General features: G+C 40.1%; 1 protein-coding gene across 1 annotated transcript; it reads right to left on the bottom strand.

Annotated features, from left to right (window-relative positions):
- Positions 1-3708: 3708 nt before the first annotated feature.
- On the bottom strand, positions 3709-23872 carry zmp:0000000760 (collagen alpha-1(XXII) chain). Its single transcript, XM_058796455.1, has 26 exons — positions 23812-23872; positions 23045-23168; positions 21553-21946; positions 20649-20726; positions 20453-20554; positions 20319-20372; positions 15106-15159; positions 14975-15028; positions 14828-14881; positions 14575-14628; positions 14418-14471; positions 14266-14319; positions 13562-13615; positions 13412-13456; positions 13277-13330; positions 13145-13198; positions 12690-12743; positions 12474-12545; positions 12354-12389; positions 10781-10825; positions 10655-10687; positions 10212-10358; positions 9058-9234; positions 8204-8294; positions 4177-4254; positions 3709-4041 (listed from the first exon to the last, which is right to left on the bottom strand). Exons 1-26 carry the CDS (start codon positions 23870-23872, stop codon positions 3776-3778), a joined length of 2343 nt encoding a protein of 780 aa, XP_058652438.1. The 3' UTR covers positions 3709-3775.
- Between the last annotated feature and the right edge of the window lie 272 nt (positions 23873-24144).

The following is a 24144-nucleotide window of genomic DNA, read 5'->3' as shown; positions in this document are numbered from 1 at the left end:
ACGACATTCCTCGTTGATCTCCGCTGACTGAAGAGCCTGCTCGCAATTGACATGCCTCGCAGTGGAACGCGATCTCTGGCTCGGCTGATTCGCCGCCTTTCCTGCTGCCTTCAGCATCGCACAGCAGTGATCCGGCTTCCCCTGCTGCCATCCGGCGAGGTGCTATTAGAGCAAATTTCTAAAGAGCAAATTTCTCCGGCGTTGTTTCAAAGGCCACGCCGTTATTGCGGTACGCCGATGACAGCCACCATGAGTGCGTTTCCTGCTTTGTCAGAGATCCTCTCCTTTTTTCCCGGAGGTCCATGACGAGCTCACTAGATCATGGCGCGCCCCATACTCTGCACGCCTTCGTACTTCCTGAATCGCACTGCGCTACCTGAATCGTGCCCTCATGAAACAGCCATTCAGGATGACTACACTGAAACAGATCCTTTTGTAAATCCGCCTAGAGGACTGGTTCTTTTCTCTGGACTTGACGCCTACTTTCACATCCAGATAGCTCCCAACCACAGGCGATTCTTGAGATTCGCCTTCGAGGGAGTGGCTTATCAATACTCGTTCCTTCCCTTCAGGCTGTCCCTGGCTCCACGCACTTTTACGAAGTGCATAGATGCGGCTCTCTCTCCACTGAGACAGAAGGGAATCCGCATTCTCAATTACCTCGACAACTGGCTCGTTCTGGCCCAGTCAGAGGCGGAGTAAATATCTCACAGAGCACTGCTCCTCAGCCACCTAGAATGCCTGGGGCTCAGGGTGAACGTTGCCAAGAGTGTATTGTCCCCTAGCCAACGGTCTGTGCGAAGGAAAACTGTCGCTTGGCCATTGGTCAAAAGCGGAGGACAATCTGCAGAGAACTGCTTAGACTGCTTAGAAATGCTGACAGTATGTCGAGCCTGTCAAACCTTCCTGCCAGACCTGAGGGGACACCATGTCCTGGTCTGCTCGGACAGCATGACTGTGGTGTCCTACATAAATCACCAGGGGGGCTGTCATCGAGGCGCCTTTTCGTGCTAGTAGAGCGCCTCCTGGAATGGGCTCAGCTCAACCTGCGCTCGCTGAGAGCAGCACACGTTCCGGGCAAACTGAACCAAGGAGCAGACATGTTGTCACGAAGCAAGGACAGAGGAGTGGTCCCCTCAGAGTAGTGGATGCTTCATCCGCAGACGGTTCAGAAAATGTAGACCTCTCGCCTCAAAAGACAATTCTCATTGTCCAATCTATTATTCCAAGAACAAGGATGCATTGGCCCACGAATGGCCCAATCTCCTTCTCTATGCTTTCCCCCCGGTCACCCTGATCCCGCAGGTAATCAGGCGAATCAGGGAACAGGAATGCAGAGTTCTCCTGGTGGCCCCGCTCTGGAAAAATGAGCATTGGTTGGCCGAGCTGTCACAGCTGCTTATAGCAGCTCCATGGCCCATTCCCTGAGGCAGGATCTTCTCTCGCAGGCGAACAGGACTTAGGTCATACTGGCATGGTTACATACCGAAGGTGCTTTCCCCCCCGTTCAGAGCACAGGTGATTACTCTCTCTGTGCTTCCTCCCTCAAAGGAGGACCAGGAGTTGAATCTTCTCTGCCCTGTTAGGGTGCTGAAGGTCAACATTGAGTGCTCCGCCCCGTTTAGGCAATCGGAACAGCTCTTTGTCTGTTTTGGTGGCTGCGCCAGAGGGCATCCGGTCACAAAGCAGAGACTTTCTAAGTGGGTAGTTGACACTATTCTGCTAGCCTACTCTTCCTTGGGTCTACAATGCCCCATTGGATTAAGAGCCCATTCAACTAGAGGTGTCGCCTCTTCCTAGGCATGGTCTGGTGGCGTGACCATTGCAGAAATTTGTGTGGCGGCCCGCTGGGCCTCGCAGTCCACATTCACTAGGTTTTATAACCTAGATGTTCCTGCCTTACAGGCAATGGTTCTTTCTGTATAATGGGCACGTTCCTGCTTCTGCAGTACTATTCTGAGTGGAGGTTTGGTTATAACATGTTCAAACCCATCAGAGGAATTACTTGTGCACGCTCTGCCCCATGGGTACTGAGGCTGTGCAAGTCTTTCGAACGATCAACCAAGGTCTGGTGTAACCTCTGTGAGCTTAACCCGCTCACCTAGGTGTTGCTGTTCTTGTTCCCTTGGACCCTGATGTATTTAGGACAAGATTACACATGTGGTCGTTCCTCTACATTAGCACGGCGTGATTGTACTGTATCCCCATAGCGTCTTTAGCAAGACGCAGTACAAGTGAAGTATCGAAAGGGAACCTCCTTGGTTAATAACGTAACCTCGGTTCCCTGAGATATGCGTCACTCACATACTTTGGTCTCTGTGCATCATTAAATAGTCTGTGTAACACACGCTTTGTGTTGTGATTGAAGTGCTTTTGCCGTAAAAAAAAACCAAAAACATTATGGATGTATTAAGGTTGGGGAGGGTGCCTGGTTTAGCCCACTTATTTAATTTCTAAACCTCATAAAAAAATTTAAAATAATAAAATACAATAAAAACACAACATTTCTGTAAATTGATTCATTCTGACATTTAAATTTTAGATAAACCTAGATAAATTTGGTTGTTTATTTGTAGTGATACTGTATCCCCCGGTTTCACAGACAAGGCTCCTCTCCTCTCCACCTGTAGCTGGTGTGTGGTGAGCGCACTGGCTTCGTTGTCCTATGGCTGCCGTCGCATCATCCAGGTGGATGCTGCACACTGGTGGTGGTTGAGGAGAGACCCCCTATATGATTGTAAAGCGCTTTGGGTGTATAGAAATACACAATAAAGCGCTATATAAATGCTTCATTCATTCATTCATTCATTCACAAGGTTTAAGCTAGTCCCAGACTAAAATGCATGTTTGAGCTGTCTCAACTGAAAATATCTTGCTCTGACATATCTTAAAATATGTCAGTGTCATTGTTCTGTGTCAAGATGCACACCTTAATGTTTTCTTCTAAGGTATTTTTGTAAAAGTTGCTTAAATATCTTAATTTAACTAAAGCCTAGTCCTGGTTTAAGTTAAGCCCCGTGTGTGAAACCGGGCCTATATTAGCTAATTAATACAATAAGGTTAATACAATACTGGTCAAAAGTTTGGAATAATTATTTAGCCTCTTATGCTCAGAAAGGCTGTATGTATTTGATGAAAAAAGTAAAACAGTAATATTGTGAAACACTATTAAAATTTTTATTTTTTTAATATTATATAATATATTATAATTTTTTTGTTGTTTTTTCATGTCATGGCGAATTTATCAATTCATGAGCCCTTAAATGCTGAAGTATTTCAAATCCAGTTAAGGAGCATATTCTGGAGTAAGAAAACATAAACCTTATGCTCTTGTCATTGCCAACTACAGAAGGCATATTGAGCTTTACGGTTTCTCTGAAATTCAGCTCTAAATCTCCCATAAACAAATCACCCAAATGCACAACAATCACAAGTCGAGATAGAGAGAGAGAATTGTGCTTGGATATTAATTTTTCATTTTTATTATAAACAGCATTTATTGAAAATAAATTGAGCAATGTGCAGATCATTTTTGAAACTACATATACATTTGTTCCTATTATAATATATGCAAACTCTATTTGTATGTTTAAATTACCTTAATGAAAATTTGTCAACAATTTCAAGTTCTTGCAGTTTGTTACAACTTCAGTCTTTTGATGAACACATTTCAGTTTTATATTTACATTAATTATCATTCATGTCACAATTTCAGTTTCTAATCCTTCCGCCATAATACTATACACACGTCACTGTCTGACCTTCCAGGGAGCTTTCACTGGCGTCCTCTAGACCTCTGAGTTGCCCGTTGAGGTGAACGTTGGGGTGTTTGTTGAGGTGCTCGTTGAGGAGCCTGCTGAGGTGCTTGTCGTGGTTGTGCATTAGAAGTAGCATTGAGTAAGGCACATCCAGATGTCAGACAGACCCCAGGAACTCCACGTAGTCCAGGATGACCCCTCAAACCAGGCTGGCCAACATGGCCTCTCTCGCCCATCCGACCTGGTTGTCCATCAAATGCCTGGCCAGGTCGCCCACGCTGACCTAGTTATGATATGTGAAAAATAATGAATAAATAAAATGCTGCATAGTCTACCAATGTGCCAGTGAGACTCTCATTTGATCTCAGGTGATGTTTCTATGATAGGAGAGGCTAATTATTGTTTATTGTTACGTTACCCTTTGATCCCTGCTCTCCAATGTGGCCAGGAAAGCCATAGCCTTTAGCTCCCTTGTCTCCTGGTTCTCCCCTGTCACCTGTGGCAAACAAATTTCACTAAAATGAAAAACCATTTTAATGTGCAAATGCAAATAGATGTTGGTGGTAGTGATGGAAGATCAGATCATTTTACTGACTGTCTTGTGTGATCTTAATCATCAGATTGAACTAGTCATTTCATTCATTACATGTTATATTTTCAACAGCAGAATTCCAATCATCAAGAATCAGGAACTCATGATGCAGCCAAAGATACTTTATGAGGAACATAAATGATTACTTTACTTTATGTCTTTTGTTCATTTGTCATGTGATTCATAATGAATGAATCGTTCATGAATGACCCTTCACTAGTTGGTGGAAACGTTTTTTATTAGGGCTGTCAATCGATTAAAATATTTAATCTCGATTAATCACATGATTGCCACGAGTTAACTCGTGATTAATCGCAACTTAATCACACATTTTTATTTGTTCTTAATGTACCTTAAATTAATACTTTTCAAGTTTTTAATACTCTAATCAACATGGGCATGGACAAATATGGATGCTTTATGCAAATGTATGTTTATAATTATTGAAACCATAGTCAGCATGAAGACTAGACATGTTTCAATGGTCATATAGATGTTTTCAAGGAATATATTCACAATAGAACATAGATAACATAAATGTTTAAACTTGTTGTAAAAAAAAATTAAATTTTATGCACAAAATGAGCTCATTTCAAATTTGATGCCTGCTACAGGTCTCAAAATAGTTGGGTCGGGGGCATGTTTACCATGGTTTAGCATCTCCTCTTCTTTTCAAAACAGTTTGAAGACGTATGGGCATCGAGGTTATGAGTTTCTGGAGTTTTGGTGTTGGAATTTGGTCCCATTCTTGCCTGATATAGGTTTCCAGCTGCTGAAGAATTTGTGGTCATCTTTGACGTATTTTTCGTTTAATGATGCGCCAAATGTTCTCTATAGGTGAAAGATCTGGACTGCAGGCAGGCCAATTCAGCACCCGGACTCTTCTACTACAAAGCCATGCTGTTGTAATAGCTGCAGTATGTGGTTTTGCATTGTCCTGTTGAAATACACAAGGCCTTCCCTGAAATAAACATCGTCTGGAGGGGAGCATATGTTGCTCTACAACCTTTATATACCTTTCAGCATTCATAGTGCCTTACAAAACATGCAAGCTGCCCATACCGGATGCACTTATGCACCCCCATACCATCAGAGATGCTGGCTTTTGAACTGAATGCTGGTAACACGCTGAAAGGTCTCCCTCCTCTTTAGCCCGGAGGACACTGCACCCGTGATTTCCAACAAGAATGTCGAATTTGGACTCATCTGACCATAGAACACTTTTCCACTTTGAAACAGTCCATTTTAAAGAGCCTTGGCCCACAGGACACGACGGTGCTTCTGGACCATGTTCACATATGGCTTCCTTTTTGCATGATAGAGCTTCATTTGGCATCTGCAAATGGTACGGCGGGTTGTGTTTACTGACAGTGGTTTCTGGAAGTATTCCTGGGCCCATTTAGTAATGTCAATGACAGAATCATGCCGATGAGTGATGCAGTGTCGTCAGAGGGCCCGAAGAACACGGGAATCCAACAAAGGTCTTCGTCCTTGTCCCTTACACACATAGATTTCTCCAGTTTCTCTGAATCTTTTGATGATGTTATGCACTGCAGATGATGAGATTTTCAAAGCCTTTGCAATTTGACGTTGAGGAATGTTGTTTTTAAAGTATTCCACAAACTTTTTACGCACTCTTTCACAGATTGGAGAGCCTCTGCCCATCTTTACTTCTGAGAGACCCTTTTATAGCTAATCATGTTACAGACCTGATGTCAATTAACTTAATTAGTTACTAGATGTACTCCCAGCTGAATCTTTTCAAAATGTCTTGCTTTTTCAGCCCTTTGTTGGCCCCCGTGCCAACTTTTTTGAGACCTGTAGCAGGCATCAAATTTGAAAAGAGCTCATTTAGTGGATAAAAGTGTAAAATGTATCCGTTTAAACATTTGTTATATTCTCTATATTCTATTGTGAATAAAATATTGGCTCGTGATTTGAAAGTGTTTTAGTTTTCATTTTATTCAAATTTTAAAAAACGTCCCAACATTTCCGGAATTTGGGTTGTATAAAGTGACTTGTAAATATTCTTCTTTTTCTTTAGCTTGGCTGGTAACTGATATATGTGACATCATTGCCAGACTAAATAACAATGCAAAATAATGGCTTGATATTTGTAACAGTAAAACCTCTACCAAGCTTTTGACATGACATGCAGTGAGGTACTGCTGATTAGCACATGCTAATTGAAGAGGTGATAATTTAGTAAAATATGAACAACTAGTGCTACATTTAAAATTCAGTTCAGCTGCACAGAACCATTTTGCATGTTTTTATTGATAAAAGGTAGTTTGAAGATTTTTTTTTTAAACAGTGGATCTGCAAATTTTATTTTTAAATAGTTTTTGGGCAATACCATAATTGTGTGTCTTCACTATGTGTACACAACCACCCTATTGTGGTAAAAATCCATCCACTGTGTTTATTTTCTCAGTCTCTGTCATGACAACTCTCATAGAGATTGGCATGGTAATGGATATGGCAATGTTATGGCAAATAATGTATTTGGTCTTGGCAGAGTTAGATGGTCTTTGCCTTTATTGAGATAAGATAAAATAGAGTGACGGGAATCAAAGTGGGAGAGAGAGGGGGATGGGATCGGGATCGGCAAAGGTCCAGGAGCCAGAACTCGAACTCGGGTTGCTTAAAGTTTAGCTGTGTTATATGTAAAAATACTGATTACAAGGCTATTGGATCTGACAACTTTGTTTTATTTTTTTTTATTTATTTTTTATTTTTTGGTTTTACATAACCTTGTGTGTTTGACAGTTTAAACCAGTGGTGTACTGGAGGGCCAGAGTCTGGCAGAGTTTAGCTCCAACCAGCTCCAACGCTCTTGCCGACAAGTTTATAGTGAGTTTGATCCACTGCTTAGATGTGTTTATTTACGGCTGGAGCTAAATTCTGCAGGACAGTGGCCCTCCAGGAACACGTTGGACACCCCTGTTTTAACGCCTACCCTAGTTTCTCGGACTGTAAGGCGAAATATTATTATTATTATTACTACTACTACTAATAATAATACTAATTATTATTGTTATTATTATTATTACACCCCTGGATTAACGCCTTCCCCAAGTTTCTCAGACCGTAAGGCAAATTATTATTATTTTACTATTAATAATAATTATAATAATAATTATTGTTGTTGTTGTTATTATTTATTGTTAAAAGTTTCAAACATTGTTACAAATTGTAAATATCTTAAGTAGCTTCTGAAGGGCAGTACTACATTTAAAAAAAAGTTGTATATGAGTCCCTCAGTTGTCCTCATTGTGAAAAAAAAATGGATCTCAAAATCATAGTCACTCTGAAAAGGATTCAAATATGCAGAAGATGCTAGAAAACCAAAGAATATGCAGGACCTGGTGGATTTTTCTGAACAACGATGGGCAGTTTAACTGTTTTTTTACAAACTAGAAAAAAAGCGTGTGTATATAAAGTTTTGAATGAGGTCTTCTTTCTTTCTTTCTTTCTTTCTTTCTTTCTTTCTTTCTTTCTTTCTTTCTTTCTTTCTTTCTTTCTTTCAGCTATTTTTTGTCTTGTGGACTATATTTAAACATCTTGTCATGTGCTATGGCTTATTCATGACAGTACTAAAAATATGCAATTTTATATATCTTCTTATTTAAAAACATTAATAACATGTTTATTAATAACATGCAGTGTGTATGTAAATGTATGTTCTCAGCTGTAGGCAGCTTGACTGAATTTAACTATTTTAAGCAGTTGGTAGCTTATAGTTTGGGAAGCAACAGTTTCAAAGTATCTTTACTACACAGGCCCATAACCCCACTTGTTAGTAATAGTAACAATAAGCTACTGTTTGGACTACAGTGTGAAAATGGTTTACCTGGTGAGCCCTGTCTTCCTTGGTCACCGGGTTCTCCGTAGAATCCCTGCTGCCCGATTTCTCCTTTAAGACCATCAATACCAGGATCACCCTATTATAATGGTGTTTGCAGAAATAGTTGCAAATTTAGTTATTTTTAGCAATCAGTCATTTAGAAGACACTTTTTTCCCCAAAGCAACAGTTATAGTCCCCCTGGAGCAGATTCTGGTGAAACTTTTGCTTAACAGCTACTGGCAAATGTGTACTTTTGTTGTATGGGAAATAGTAGCTTAGACATTCTGCAAAACATCTTATGCATGACATGAGAGTGTGTAAATTATGGTGATGAACGATCCCTTTAGAATCCTAGTATTTTTTTTTTTTTACGTTTTACGTTTGAATTTGAGGCTCTGTGAACTTTTATTCGCCTTTGGGCCTCTTGAGTGAAAATGTTCGAGAAGTCTGAAAAAAAGATCTGCTTGAGAAATATGGAAAGGCTTTCCACTCCAGTGGAGGTGGGATTCTCTCCAAAAACCATTCAACACAGAGCAAGTGCCTCGTCTGTGACTTCCTATTTGTCTTCACGGGGACTTGGAAATTCTGAATGTTTTAATTCCAACCTATACTGCCAAACACTGCTGCACGCTCTCCAGAGGCCTTCACACTATGTACATATCAGACTTGACCTAGAAGAAAGTTGATGTATGGACCATGTTCTTCCTTAGTTTACTATGGCAAAGATAGGTTTAACATGTGCAAACTGTGATGTCAAAAACAAACCATGTCTAAATGCCTTTTGTTTCCAAGGCCAAGCAAAATTAAGACTGTTCCAGGGTTGTTGTGAGGTTAATCTTCTCAGAGGTGGGTAACTTACTTGAGGTCCAGGTGGTCCTTTTGGTCCTGGGGGACCTGGAGCGCCCGTTGGCACATCTCCATAGAGCGGGCACACGGCCGCACAAGTCCTTTTCACTGAGTTGGCAAACATGGACATCTGCTCCAGCACCACCTTCTTGCAGACCTCGATAACATGTTGAGCAGGAAGAGTGGGGCCCTAAGAAAGAGATCATTACCACTGAAACATGGAGCTCAGATCAGAGCACTTCTCGCCCTTGGTAGCCTGGAAATGGGTGGCTGTGTAATGAAGGAGAAACAAATACAGCCAACAATATTTCACCAGCCTCATTATGGATTTACAGCCACACTAAATGAAAACCTTGCCCTGAGCTGCAGAGAAAGCCGCACTAATGAGAAAGCGTTTACTAGCGATCTTGACACCAAAATGGTTACCACATATTTCATGCATGCTACGCCAAGTGCCACAAGGGCTGAATCTCCCAGAAGCTTTGAAGGCTTTGTTTGAAGGTGATGCTTGTTAGTCGGCCCGGGGAAATGCAAATGAAAACACTTAACAAACCTGTAAACAGACATTCATTTAGGCTTAGGTAAGGAAGGAAGGTTGAATTTCACCTTTCTTAGGGACCTTTGTTTATTTATGCACACCCTCAGTTGTTTATGGACCATAGCGTAAAGTCCATAAAGTCCCTTCAGGCAGGTGAAAGACATTTTGGCAATACATCCAGGCTAGGTAATAAGAATGGAATCACAGCTTATACTACGATCATTCCGTTTCAATCATTTTCAACCAATTATGATATTGTAATGCATTGCAGTGATTTGTAATGTGACGTATCATAATGTCGTGGCGATACCCAGCCCAGCTTTAGTAACATATCTAAAATCACCAATACTATACAATATATCACCAAAGTTTTTTTTTTTTTTTAATGTTTTTAATTTTTAATCAGGCTTAAAAATATATCTTTTGACTCCAGTCTGTCCAGCCCTTACACGTTGTAGAGCAATAAGACAAGGCAGTACCTTTAAGCAATATGGTGACTGGCTCTTTCTTTTCTATATCTTGCATGTCAAATCTTATGATTTCTCTAATTCAAAAGGTCAGTCTCTTCCTCAAAGCAAGCAACAGGAAGAAGGTTAGTTATGTGTTGTGAGTTGGATTTTCAGACTTACTGGTGGGCCTGGTGGGCCCTGAAAGCCCACTGGACCACCGTCTCCTCTCACTCCCTTGGAGCCTACACGGCCTTTTCTACCCGGATCTCCAGCAGGGCCTCGCTTTCCTCTACTTCCCTGTTGCCCTGGCACACCGGCGTCTCCTGCCTGGAAAACAAACAAATACAAACACACCCATAAACAAGCAAGTTCACTTTTATACTGTGTACATACTTCTGAACGATATCTCGACAGAACGTCTGGAAAGAAATACGACATGGAACTCAAACAATACGCTGATGTGGCAGTCGGTCGCGTCTTTCCAAAACCAGCTTTGTAAATGTAATCCAACTAGATTTCTGCTGCTGTTGTGGACAGACCAGACCCATCGCTGCTAATGCTTAGAAGTCGTCTCCATGGTGTTAATTAAACAGAAATGTGAACAATCTCTGAGACGGTCTTACCCTGCCTTTAGGTCCTTTGACTCCCTTTGCACCCTGTGGAAACAATGTGGCGTTGTGAGAAACTAGAACCATATGATAATGGAAAAGTGTCAACAGGAAATGAAATGCATTTGAGTCAACAACTACCTTCTCCCATTTGCTTCCCTGGACCCCTGGAATGCCAGTGTCACCCTGGAAGATACAAAAGCAACATTTGCAATTGATCCAATAAATGTGATTTGTAGTTCAAAATTAGTTGTCAAGGTGTTGCGAGAGGAAACCCTGAAATGATGGTGATGGTTTTCATCACTTTGTGTTTGTCTGAAAAGAGAGCTGTAAAACTCAGAGGAAAACCATTTGCTGTAATGTGTCCTAATCGGAAAATTGCCCTGGAATTTGACACATTAGCCTGAGATCTAATTGTGTGTACTCTGGCTCTCAACTGCTCTACAGACGCTCTACATAACGAACATGATGTTCCAAGTGTTTGCTACAATGTTCCTGCTACCAATGACTATATTTTTTATAATTCTTTCTGGATGGGTGCACATTTGAATTCTAGAACGAGGGTCCCATTTCTTTAGCTAAAATGAATAGTGGCAGGAACAAAACCAATACTTTCCATTTTCTAACTTTTGTATGCTTTCCATTTTCTAACCATGTATATTACATTACATAACATGTTAATACAACATCAGGCTGTTGATGGCCAGTCGTTCAAATTTTGCAAAGTATGTTCTGGTAAATGTGTCTTTACAGCGGTTAAGAGTAACCAGTGCTTATGGCGAAATCCATGTGATGTTGAAACAATGTTTAGCTAACAGATGCCCACCGAGGGAAAAGACGTGTTTCTTTTAACACCATATGATCCTTCACCATCTGACGCTAGAGTCCCTGTGAATATTCAGTTATGTTCAAATATGTAGATGAAAAGTCTTGTCTGCAGTGACATGTTGAAATGAAGTGTGGAGATCTTCTCAGAAGAATGCTGGAATGAGAACAGAGCAGCCAGCAGTTTCAGTCTAACACACTTTGTAGTGTGACTGCACTCAGAGCCAAGTCACTGTATAAGCGGCCAAAAACCGCTGTGCTAACCAGTGAAGAGCAGTGCTGCTCAGACATGACTCCAGTGTGAAAACATGTTCTGAGCTTTCAGATGACGGCGGGTGTGTTCTGGCTTTTCTCCATTCGCTTTTTTTGTGAATGGGTGAGTTCCCCCTTCTCAAGACGATATTGCAGCAATTTGTCAAGGCTTTAACAAATCTGATGACACATTGTATTAGTATACATTTCACAAGTGTTTAAATGGTTGTCCATCACATTAGATGGTTTGCTGGTCACTGTAAATGCTCATAGCAGTGATTCAATATGTGTAGATGCCAAAAGGACTCTGAAAAAGAAAATGTGGGCCCCCCCCCCATTTATTTTAAACTGTGGATCCTGGGATATCTGGCTACACTAAGCCAATGCTGACACACGATCTTATACATCTTATACATCTGACCCCTCTATAAAGTTTTCTGCATGACAGAACTTTGATGAACTGATGTAGAAATATGTTAGATTTACAAGACAAGGATTTATAGGAGATGACACCTTGTCCCCAGTTATGTCTAGCCATTTTATGTCTGTTTGCAACCTCTTGAAAGATTCAAAATGCCCTTTTAATGAGACAAATTTGTGTTCAATTTGGGTTTCAGAATTTAGTGGAGATCGTTACCTTGGGGCCTGGTCTGCCGGTTATTCCCATGTGCCCCTATGAAGACATGGCATGTTTTAGCATTTTGGAGGGTATGAACTTTTATTTCAAAAGCTTTAGAATATTTGGAATATAGCTCACCGTTCTTCCAGGGGGCCCAATAAATCCTGGTCTTCCTGGCTTTGCAGCAGAGCCCTTGTAACCTTGCGGCCCCTGGAGATTATAGCACTTTATAAATCTACCAGAAGGCAGGGTGTATTTTTATGTCATAAAAGTCCATGGTAAAATATTAAGGTGGTATTCACAGAAGTCACGTATAGCCCATTGCAATGGTCATTTCTTCACAAGAGTACTTACTGTTAGTCCAAAAGGGCCCATTTCCCCTGGAGGCCCTTGTTCGCCTTTTTCACCCTGTGTAAAATATTCAAGCATGTTACATAAGCACACACAACTACACCCAATCAGACCGATGCCTCTGTAGAGATGGGACTTTAGCGGTCGTTTTTTCCCAATTCTGATTTCCTTAGACGATTCTGGTTCATTAATGAATTTTTAGTATTTTGAATATATTTAATGTAAATGTATATATGAACAATAAACAAACACAATTCCAATACAGTAAGTAAAGAACTGTTATAACTGATTCGAACCGTTTGATAGTTTGAGCTCCGTGTTGCTCAGTCTTTTACAACTTACAACTCACTACTAAAACAATTTTGCTGTGGTGCTATACATTTAGTAGCTAAACAGCGGTGTAAAAATACAACTGTGTGTTTCAGAGGAAGAATACAAGTCAATAAGAGTTAGGTTACCCTTTCACCAACTTGTCCATGTCTTCCCTCAGGTCCTTGTGGTCCTTGATAAGCCTGCATGTGGTAATACCATGAGATTAAAAGCAAGCTAGTGGGCATGAAACAAAGTTCAGCTGAAAGGGCAATCTGTACCTCAATTCCAGGGTCTCCATCTCGCCCTGGCAAACCTGGATCACCAAATATACCCTGAAATATTCAAAAGAATCAGCACTAAACTCATTGCTCAACAAAGTATTTGTCATTATGACTGCGTGACAAGTAACCAACCTTTTCCCCTATTCCACCAACTTTTCCTTTTGGGCCTTGAATACCCTGTGAAGAGTAAAAAAGATATCAACTGTATGTGCCATCAATATGTTTCCATCATCCATCTGATTGTTTAAAGCAGCATGATTTTGTGAAAACCAGAATACCTACTGGCTTGCCCTTTTCTCCTGGTGTTCCTCGTTCACCGGGATCTCCCACAATCCCCTGTCACAGAGCAGAAAAAAGAATATAAACATGCAGTCAAATTCCTGTGACATTTGTATGTTTTTTTTTTTTTTTTTTAAAGGCCAGCTTTGCTGCTTGTGGTGTCAACGGATTGTATATGGCAGGATGTCCACACAAGTTGGTTCAGAATCTGTATGTGATCTTAGAAATATTGAGCTGAGCTTTAATTTTCCTCAAACCACCACATTTTTCAAAGCTGGCATTTGTAAACAATTTTGTTGATGTTTAAATTGTGTCCCTGAAGACAGTTTCATTCCTCTTCAAACCCCAAAAGATCAGGAATTTCAGACTTGTGGTGTTTCCCTGAAGTTTTGCGTTCCTTTTACCAGCCTGTAATGTTTTTAATAATAATAATAATAATAATCCTAATAATAGTCTTTATTTTGTTTATTTACAAAGTTTTTTCTTTTCTTTTTTCCTTTTGATTTTAGGATAAAATATGACCCAAACATTTTTTCATGAGATACACCCACAGAGTCCTTAAACCTTTCACGTTGACCTCCATGAATACAGAAACGTGCACATGCATAAATGTTCCAAGGAGGTGTCAGATTTTAAATTTAAGATCACTCCATTGGTATTAAATGTCATGCAGTACATTGCTGAACGTCTCCAGTCTGTTTTTATACCTGCTGACCCCGTGGTCCTCGAGATCCTTCAGCTCCGGTTAAGCCTTCATTTCCCTGTTCCAAGAAGGAATGGGAATTGTGAGATTTCCAACTAAACACAGCAACAAATGTTTTAGAGACAATAACAAACCAGAGCGAGGGAGAAAACATACCTTCACTCCCTGATAGCCCGCAATCCCCTCGTATCCCCGTTCTCCTGCTACACCCTGGGAGATGTGGTGGGGAGCGAATGAGTCATTCATATCCCCAATAACACAATCCATCTCACATATATTATATCGAATCAAAGTGTTTTCCAACAGAACTTACAACTTCCCCCTGCTGGCCAGTTTCACCCCTCTCTCCAGGTGACCCTTGCACTCCCTTTGATAAGATGCACAACATAACACTTATATAATGTGCAATGCATTGGTTACCTTGATGTGCACAAGCTTTGATACAGTACATCATTTCTTTGTGCATTACTTTTAAAATGTGGTTACTGCAAAAAAATATTGCAACAGGCTTACAACCAGCTTGTGTCCAAAGGTGATTTAGTAGACTACACTAATGCTGTTTTTACCTTATGACCTGAAGCTCCTTTTAGGCCTTTCAGGCCTTTGGGTCCTCTGTCACCCTGTGTGAGAGAAGAAGATTTGTTATTGCAAACCTCTGGATGCAAAGCTACAAGGCCATCAAAATGGGGCTCTGCATTTGGACGATGTATTACCTCCTGGCCTCGAGGTGCTCTCATGCCCTTTTCTCCCTTGATGCCTTCTTCCCCCTGTGGATCACGAGTTGACCGTTGAGTGGATTTGTACAACAATGCCAACCAAGGGACTGTTCAATGAAGCCACTCACCTTAGGCCCAGGTTCTCCTATATGTCCATAATCTCCAGTGTTCCCACGTACCCCCTGCAACAAGAAGTTCTGAGATGAATGCTTGCAAGTTTGCTTGTAATTTTAAATAATATGTAACAACAACAACAGATGTAGACTTTAATTAGCCAATAATGTTGGCCAAAGACATAAAGAACTTGGTTTACAGTGCTGGAAAAAGGCAGCATGTATTCCACTATATGACAGCCTGGAGCTACAGAACGGCTGGAAATGGTTCCCTCCATGTTGGTATAAAAATGCACTTGACCAAACAGGATCCTTAGTCACACAACTGAACAACTGCCAGTAGCTTCCAGGGTTATAATGAAAAAAAAATTTAATTTAAAGGGCAAACAGTGGAAGTCTAAAATTCTTAAGCCCTGTGCACAGTTATTCTTACTAATTTACTTCTTAAAAAGTATATTGCAACAATGGATTAACAACATGATTTAATGCTTCAGAACAGTTGTTCTTGCTGCACAGAGGTCAATTGTGAAGTTTGGCCTGATCATGTAATATATCTTCCTTTCCTTCATTTGTAAACCATTATCAAGTGCCCTGTTTTTTGCACTGATCATGGGGGGATTCATGTGGAATTCTCTGGAATTAATTTAAAAGTTTAGTTCACCCAAAAATGAAAATTCTGTCATTAATTACTCATCCTCGTGTCGTTCCAAACCTGTAAGACCTCGGTTCATCTTTGGAAGACAAATTAAGATATTTTTTATGAAATCTTAGAGCTTTCTGACCCTGCATTGACAGCAAGGGAACTACCCCGTTCAAGACCCAGAAACATTGTTAAGGACATCGTTAAAAAAGTCCATGTGACATCAGTGGTTCAACCGTAATTTTATGAAGCTACGAAAATACTTTTTTTGTGCGCAAACCAAAGAAAAATCATGACTTTGTTCAACAATATCTCAAGCCGGGATTTGAACTCAGGACACCCATAGCTTGACGACGCTGTATGTTGGTGTGCTGCTTACAAGGCTATCGCCACCAACACACCGACTATTTTAACGATTTCCTTACTACGTTTCTGGACCTTTCAGATTTCATCTTACGCGTTTGGAATGACATGAGGGTGAGTAATTAATGATATAATTTTCATTTTTAGGTAAACTATCCCTTTAAACAGTGAAATGTGGTAAATGGAGCTGAGCGCGAGCAGTGCATATTTCACTGCATGGCGAGGTGATACGTCACAACATAGCAGAAGCAGAGAAGAAGTGGCATCACCGCGATCATTTTGGCGCTGAGTCTATTTTTGCTGCGCTGCTCATGGTCAGCAAACACATGAGATGAGAGTTTTATTGTGTTTTAGAAAACACTATTGACAGCACAACACAAAAAGCATGTTAAACCTATTTAAAGTATACACATTGCTTAAGCTGAATTTTTTAGCATAAACTGTACTGCACAAAATGTTATATTGTTACATGCAACACCATTGCATTAGAACATTATTGTGATTGTCAACAAATGCACTTGACTGGCTGGTGAAAAGTGGAGGACCACCTGTACCTGTTCGCTACAAATGCTACCAGTGTAAAAGCACAATGGGTGCGCTGCGCACTGCTCTGCTTACGCTTCTAGGAGTCTTGTTCACACACTCCACATTGGTCTCCACATTCTGTCACTACTCTTTTGCATAATGTTGAACTCTGATCACCTTTCTCACATTGAAGTTGCTTTGCTCATGTCATGAAATGACTGGCCATTATCAAATGCTGATTCACTTAAAACAATAAGCAAGCAGCTCCCTCAGTACATAACAAGTTCTGTGCTACAGCCACACTGTGCAATTAGTGGAGTAACCTCTGGGAACAGGGGTTCACAAAACACAGCAAAGACTTTACAAACTCCTCCTGGCACAGAAGAGACCACACACGGCAGCAGATGTACTGTGTGTTTGCGGGGGAAATGCACTCAGTAGCCCCCAGCAGGAAGGCAGTAAACACAATGTTGCCCCCTCTGCTGCATATTCCATCAGACAGATCCACTCTTGGATTATCAAAAGTGTGGGCGTGTATCTGGGTGGGAGATTGTAGGAAGAAAAGAAGGATAGAGCATGTGTGTTTTTTTGGAAAGACAGGATAGATTCTATGACCGATTTACAGAAGCATCGTCAATGTTAATACTTGAAAAAGAGCCCCGCCGCATGCTGCCGGGGCTGACTTTTAAAGATATTACTCCAGAACACCACAGAGAACTGGACTCAGATCAAAGAGGTAAATTAGTCATAACTCCGGGGTGGAAAGAATCAAGTTTACCGCCCAAGGTTGCTCACGAACATGAGCTGTGCTTACATAGCCCAAATGTATACTAGTAATTGGATCCTGATGCGCTATGCCATGTCCTTTAATTAAGCTGATTGGCAGACATTGTCCTGTATATTTGCAGGGCCTGTTTAGACTCTAATGGCTTTGCTCCCTTTGAGTTTGTCTCAGAGACTCGGAGACTGACGCCACAACTGATTTTTCCGTTTATTTATTTATACCACTGCAGCTCAAAAGCAAACGGGTGTACGGTAAATATAACGATTCTGGAAGCATTTCAAATCATTTTGTCATGTTACGCATGGTGTCTTGGAACTTTTCTGACAGAGTGCAATAGTAGGGTTCCGGAAGTAAAAATACTATTATTTTTTCCATAGAGAATTAGTTTTATGATGGTAATGTGTAAACCTATCAAAAATTACCATTTCCAGGCCAGGAGAGAGGAGTGTTACGAATAGAGCCTGCCTCAATCAAATATCTATCTAAATTGAAATTAGCCTTCCTTCCTGTTTTATTTATAGTTTGGGTGAGTTAACCAATTGAGCAATGGTGTTTGAGAAGTTTTGTGTTGGTGCAGTTGGCATTTGGCCCACAATGTGCTTACAATAAATTAAGAAATTTTAAGCCCTTATGTCTGATGCACACATACTCTGTTTGCAGTGTGTATGCTGTGTTTTTTTCTGTGCACATTAGTCTCTTCATGGAGGTGAAAAACATGAAGTTCTTTATGACCTGCAGGATTTCTTGTATAAAGATTTAAATACAAAAGAATAGGTGAGAGTCAGCTGTTTTCGTCTAAAATGTTTGTGATTTTAACATATGTGACCCTAGACCACAAAACCAATCATAAGGGTCATTTTTATGAAATTTAGATTTATACATCATCTGAAAGCTGAATAAATAAGCTTTACATTGATGTATGGTTTGTTAGGATATGACAATATTTGGCCGATATTTGAAAATCTGGAATCTGAGGGTGCAAAAAAAAAAACCAATCAAAAAAGAGAAAATCGCCTTTAAAGTTGACCAAATGAAGTTTTCAGCAGTGCATATTACTAATCAAAAATTAAGTTTTGATAATTTAATTTACAAAATATCTTCATGTAACATGATCTTTACTTAATATCCTAATCCTAATGATTTTTGGCATAAAAGAAAAATGAATAATTTTGACCCATACAATGTATTTTTTAGGGTGTATTGCAATACACAATAAAGCGCTATATAAATGCTTCATTCATTCATTCTTTCATGACATCTATGAAAGACTTTACTTTGTACAAAGAGAATCAGAATGCTGACAAACCAAGTAAAAATGTTTTTGGTATAGGCCTACAGCTGTGGATCAGTTATGCACTGTTGTGTGAAAGCACAACATGTTCGTGCTGCTTCTGCACCGCATATGTACTGCAAACAGAGTTTGTGTGAACATGGCGTTAACATTGTTGTATCATTGTTGTCAACATTGACATTTTTGCCTCTGAACTCATGAGATGTATCAGACCTCATAAATGGCAAAGGCATTACTGAATACGACATTCATTCATGTACTGTGCAAAACTGCTCACACATTCACCACTCAGTGCACAATGAATGCATGTGAGTGTAAATGCGTGAGTAAAGTCAGAAAGTTGTAGGCTTTACTTTGTGTGACGTTAGTCACTTAGCTTCTCAAATGACAGAAAAAAAAAATTGAAATCTGATCTGACCATTAAGACATTAAGGATTTCCAAAAGCCTGATTTTAATCAGATTTAAAACCACATGGATATGGTGTGGATCGAATTTGTAAAATTGGGGTTTTGTGCTGTTCAGGCTAAAAACAGCTAAAGGGATTTGAGCCATACAATGTATGCCAAAAAATGCTTGTTTGTTGCCTGTCTGAGCAAAGCCAAGAAGCGCTTAGAAACCTTCCCAGAGAACTAGAGATGGTTGAAGCTTTCCAGTTTATGCAATAAATTTAGAATGTAGACATCTCAGATAAGTGACAAGAAACCTCTGTGTTTATCGCAAGGTGTGAAGCTTTGGCTGGTTAGCATGCCACTGTTAACCTTCATCAGGTCTTAAAAAACATTTTCTCTATCACCAGCCATTAAATGTAGTCTGATTATATTATATAATAAATAATAATAATATAGTAGATGCTTTCCCATGCCTAACTCTTTTTTGGAGGGAGCATGAAATGTTTCATGGGCATTGTCATGATGTCATGTTAATGTGATTAAGCACATGGAATTTACAGCTCATATTAGTGGCTGAAAACCTTCATTGTTCCATGAGCAAATATGGTAGGTTCCAAATCTAATACTTCAAAGAAGTACCATTGAGATGAATGCCTATGTTAACATAGCTTTCAGCAAGTATTATAGACCTCCTTGGTTTGTACTTTCAAGAGTGCCTGCAAGTGTCAATTTTATTTAATACCGCTGTGTACACAGGTGTTTTTATAGTTTTAATTGTTTCAAATACCACATACTTATCTGTCTCTCAAGTACATTTAGCTAGGCTTTAGCTAGCGTACAACAGCAACAGCCTATCGCTGACAGTAATTACTGCTGCTGTCAGTAAATAAAAATCAACCACAGGATGCTCTGCCGAATGAGACGAGCCACAGTGTTTACCATTTTCTCAAAGAGAGTCCTGACTCTTGTTTCCATCATGCTGTACTTCAGTAATGCTCCTACTGCCATTTTCCACAACTTCACTTCCCAGGCAGGATCTATTCCAGGTTAATTCCCTCTCTCCTGCATCTCTTCTTTCAATCCTCTCTGCTTGCTTTCATTCCTGACAGTGCATGTTTGTCCGTTAATACCCTCTCATTAAACCCAAATGACCAGTGACTACTGCTTGTTGTTTGTCCAACTCAAACACAGCAGAGTCCCACACTACGGTGAGAGATTTCAGACAGAACTCTTACCCAGTTTCCCGCTCTGCCTGGGTCTCCCATGTTCCCTGGCAGGCCTCTGTGACCCTATGGAAGAAGGACACACTTGTAGAGATTGCGTAGCAGAGTTTATTGTATAAGGAAGAGAGAATCGAGGTTTTGGCCACCTTGGGTCCTGGGCGTCCCTGGACACCTGGCTGTCCGTGTACGCATTTACAGGTGGCTCTTCCTCTTCCGGCAGTTAAGCCAATCTCAGCATATCCTCCACACTGTTGAGGAATGAGCTGATGAGAACGGGCCTACGATCAGCTGAAAGCTCATGCAGAAGAGGGCAAGAGCCCACACACGGGGCAGCTGACTCACCACACTGGAGAGCTCACAGCAACCTTCAGAGTATGCCTGATCCGCATCGCAGGAGACCTCCATCTTTTGCAGATCCACCTGCACAAGCACAGAGGTTCAACGTATGGCTTATCAATGTTCTTTTACTTAGGATACATTTACAAAAAAAGAAGACTTTTCGAGGGTGCTATTAGTATACTTCCTTTACACCAAAAACAAGAGAGAATAATTTTAGTCTACTTTAAGTACTTATCAAATATATATTTATACTTAAGTATGCTTAGCTTATGTTGACTTGGCTTTTACACTACTGTAGAAAAAAGTCAAAGTATGTTTGGCCTATACACATACTTGATCTTTTCATTGCAATATAGTAAGTATAAATAAGTAGTTTAAGTATACTTGGCATGTGTTTACTCTTTAATAGTACATTTGGTTGTTTTTATTGAGAATTCCAGTGTGAATAAACTGTAAAGACAGCATACCTTATAAATTCACTTGTATTGTTGCAATAGAAAAGAAAAACTCGAATGTACACTAGTTGTGTACTCTACTACTGTCACACTTATGTTTATACGTTTATAAATGTAGACTCAAAAGGTATTGAAAGAGTACACTTACAAGTATACTACTAATATACTTGGAACACCACCCTTCACTGTCACTTTCAAATCTCATTTGCTACTCCACATATTCAAACTTAGCATGTTGCAACAGGTTGTAAGACCAGTAATTTGATCATCGATTAAATACAAATTTGGTTTGTTACTTTGTATTGAAGATAATTACTTTTCTGCAAAACATCGCCTTTTGCATTCCACAGAATTTATTGTTTTAATGGTGAGTAAATAATGACAGCATTTACACTCAGCCTGATAATTCCTTGTAAAGTAATCAAGTACTCAAGCCTGTCCCTGGTACTCACCGAAACCGAGCGGTCACCTACAGCCCTCTTGACGATGGAGGTAAAACCTTGCCGGATCACGGGACGTGGCTTATCCAGAGGCTCCACGCTGACCTCCTCACAGTCCACCAGCAGCTTCACCTGCTCTCCTTTTACACTCAATGCCAGCTTGTGCCACTCACCGTCAAAGAGTTTTTCCACCCTCTGGAAGCTCCGCAGCATCTGTGTGCCTTGTGGGCTGGTGTAGAAGAAGTCCAGGGTTTTAGTGTCTCCCTGAAAACGAAGGCCCACCTGGTCCCGGCCTTCAGGATCGCTGACCTGCCACAGATTCCAGGATGTTTTAGCAGTGTCCTTGGGCACTTTGAAGGTAGCGATGACAGAGTAGTCTGACGGTAGGCCGTCCGGGTAGATGTCGCTGGATGGAGTGTATGTGCAGTTCACAGGGAAAGGAGAAATGAACAAAAGGGATATTTCAGTGCAAACAAAGCCAACAAAGTAGTTGTGTGAATGATTCAATAAGTCACTCATTAAGACCTGCCTCTGCTGAAAGAGTCGCTGAAAATCCCCACCACTAATGCAGAAATGAGTGTGTGTCTAGAACTCACAAACACAAAACTTTTCAATTCAAATTTGTGGACTGGAACTAACTCATATACAATGGGGATCATATTTGTTACAATCATAAATATCAAGACAATAATAGTAGGTTCAGGGGGAAAATTGTCCCATGAATTTAAGCTGTGGCCCTGGATACAGTGATGGTAACACCATGGCACTTTGATAAATATTGTGGAACTGAATGATTACCATATTTAAAAACAAGCTAATAGCTCGATACCTTTTGGTACATATTCTGTTTAATAGTGGTCTTTTGCAGTGACCTTTTGTGAAGTTTTGCACTAATCTAAACCAAATGGTCTCCAATTGTTTCCAATTCAGTTTTCTACTCCTGTTTGTTTTTAAAGAGAACCAGTTTGTTGAAATTAGCAGTTAATGTTTCCAAGAACAATGTTCATTTACGCAGTGTGGTTCCACAGCTCTCTTGTTTTCTCTTTTGATGTTGTTGATCACATTCTGCATCCACATTTGGTGGTTGTTTTACAGTCATGTACTTCTCATGATTATTTGGTCAAGTAGGGGATATTAGTGGGAGGTAGTTGCGGACAGCATTGCTGGCCCACACGCACAAAAGGAAAGACCCAGCACATGCCATAACCACAGCTGACATGCAGGAACAGCTGCTGATGCTTGAGAAAGACATGAGAATATAATGCCAACATTTCAGGACAATGACTGTGCTGTTTAGGAACAGACATCTCTGTGTATGCATGCTATATATAATGTGTGAGCATATATCTGATAAAATTCAAATCAAACCCAAAATCAAAAATATAGTAGTGGAAGATTCTAGGAGAAGGAAATGAGAGATATTGTTTGGAGGCGAGCATGATTACGCTCAGTGGAAAAGCAGAAAGAGTGGAAAAGTATTATGTCAGAAGGACGATATAAATACCTCGTGCTCTTCTTGAGGTGGAGGGACGGGTTAACGCGGTACGCCACCGCGTCAGGTTCAGACCCGTCGACCTTTCTCACCCCTCTAGACTCGGACAAGCGAAACTCTTCCAACAGGTCATATACTAAAAATAAAAGCAAATGGGCTGCTCAAAAAAAGGGGAATTTCAAGGTCGATTTCACTGTGTAATATTCCAAACTGAATTTTAAAAGAGTAAATGCAGCTAAGGTCAAGGTTTTCATTATTTACAACAGTCTGACAGAGTTTATGGATTTACTTAAGCTACAAAACTTTGATGGTGTTTGACAGTCTAAAAAAAAAAAAACTGCAATGAATTAATTTAAGTCTAAGTCATGATTTATTCTCTAGTGATATGCACTAAAGAAAAAAGGAAAGAAAGCCCTAATGGAATCTTTTGGATATTTATGTGGAATCTGGATTTGGAATTAAGCTGACAGATCAGTTTCCAAAAAAAAAAAAAAAAAAGTGAGAGTGACAGAGACAGAGTTCAATCTTCATCAAGTAGCCCTACTGCACGGACGATGATGTACTGGCCAGGAATGAATTAAACTGGTCCGTGCTTCCCTCTACTGGTCAATAAGAGGAGCAAATATACTCTTTCGTAGTCATTTCATTGTAGCTCACCTGATAACTTGCTGTCAGTAGTTGCTTTCAGAATAATCTGAGATTCTCTTTGAGGTAAATTTCATTTACGTTGAAACATATCCTAACATGGTACTGAATGTTGTGGTCAGTTAGATTCTTACTTGGTAATTCCTGACATCTGACAAGGCCAAAGACAGCCAGCAGGACTGTGATAACCAGCATTTTGTTCAAAGCTGGAGCTTTTGAAATGAAGATGGTTGGAATTTAAATGTGCCTGAAAAAGGGAGAAAGATTGCAAATATAATGGTAGAAACAACTGTGAACACTTTATAGGACTGACATGTAGACCCTGTACTATAATTGGAATACAAAATGATATATTACATAAATGTTCACGGAAAATACAAATTTCATTAGAAAAAAAAAATTGAAAAAAATCTGCTATTAATATAAATGTGATGTTAACTTACATTTCAATTCCAAATGCATTTGAA

This window comes from Onychostoma macrolepis, chromosome 13 (genome assembly GCF_012432095.1).
Source record: "Onychostoma macrolepis isolate SWU-2019 chromosome 13, ASM1243209v1, whole genome shotgun sequence".
NCBI lineage: Eukaryota > Metazoa > Chordata > Actinopteri > Cypriniformes > Cyprinidae > Onychostoma > Onychostoma macrolepis.
This window is presented reverse-complemented; position numbering and strand designations above follow the sequence as displayed.

Bases quoted from the DNA above. Each gene is read 5' to 3' on its own strand.
- zmp:0000000760 (XM_058796455.1), bottom strand. From the start codon at position 23,872: ATGCTGGTTATCACAGTCCTGCTGGCTGTCTTTGGCCTTGTCAGATGT. The intron at 21,947-23,044 runs GTATTTATATCG...CACTCCATCCAG, and splicing joins CACCTCAAGAAGAGCACGAG to CGACATCTACCCGGACGGCC. The intron at 13,199-13,276 runs GTACAGATTGCC...TACCACATGCAG, and splicing joins ATGGAGACCCTGGAATTGAG to GCTTATCAAGGACCACAAGG.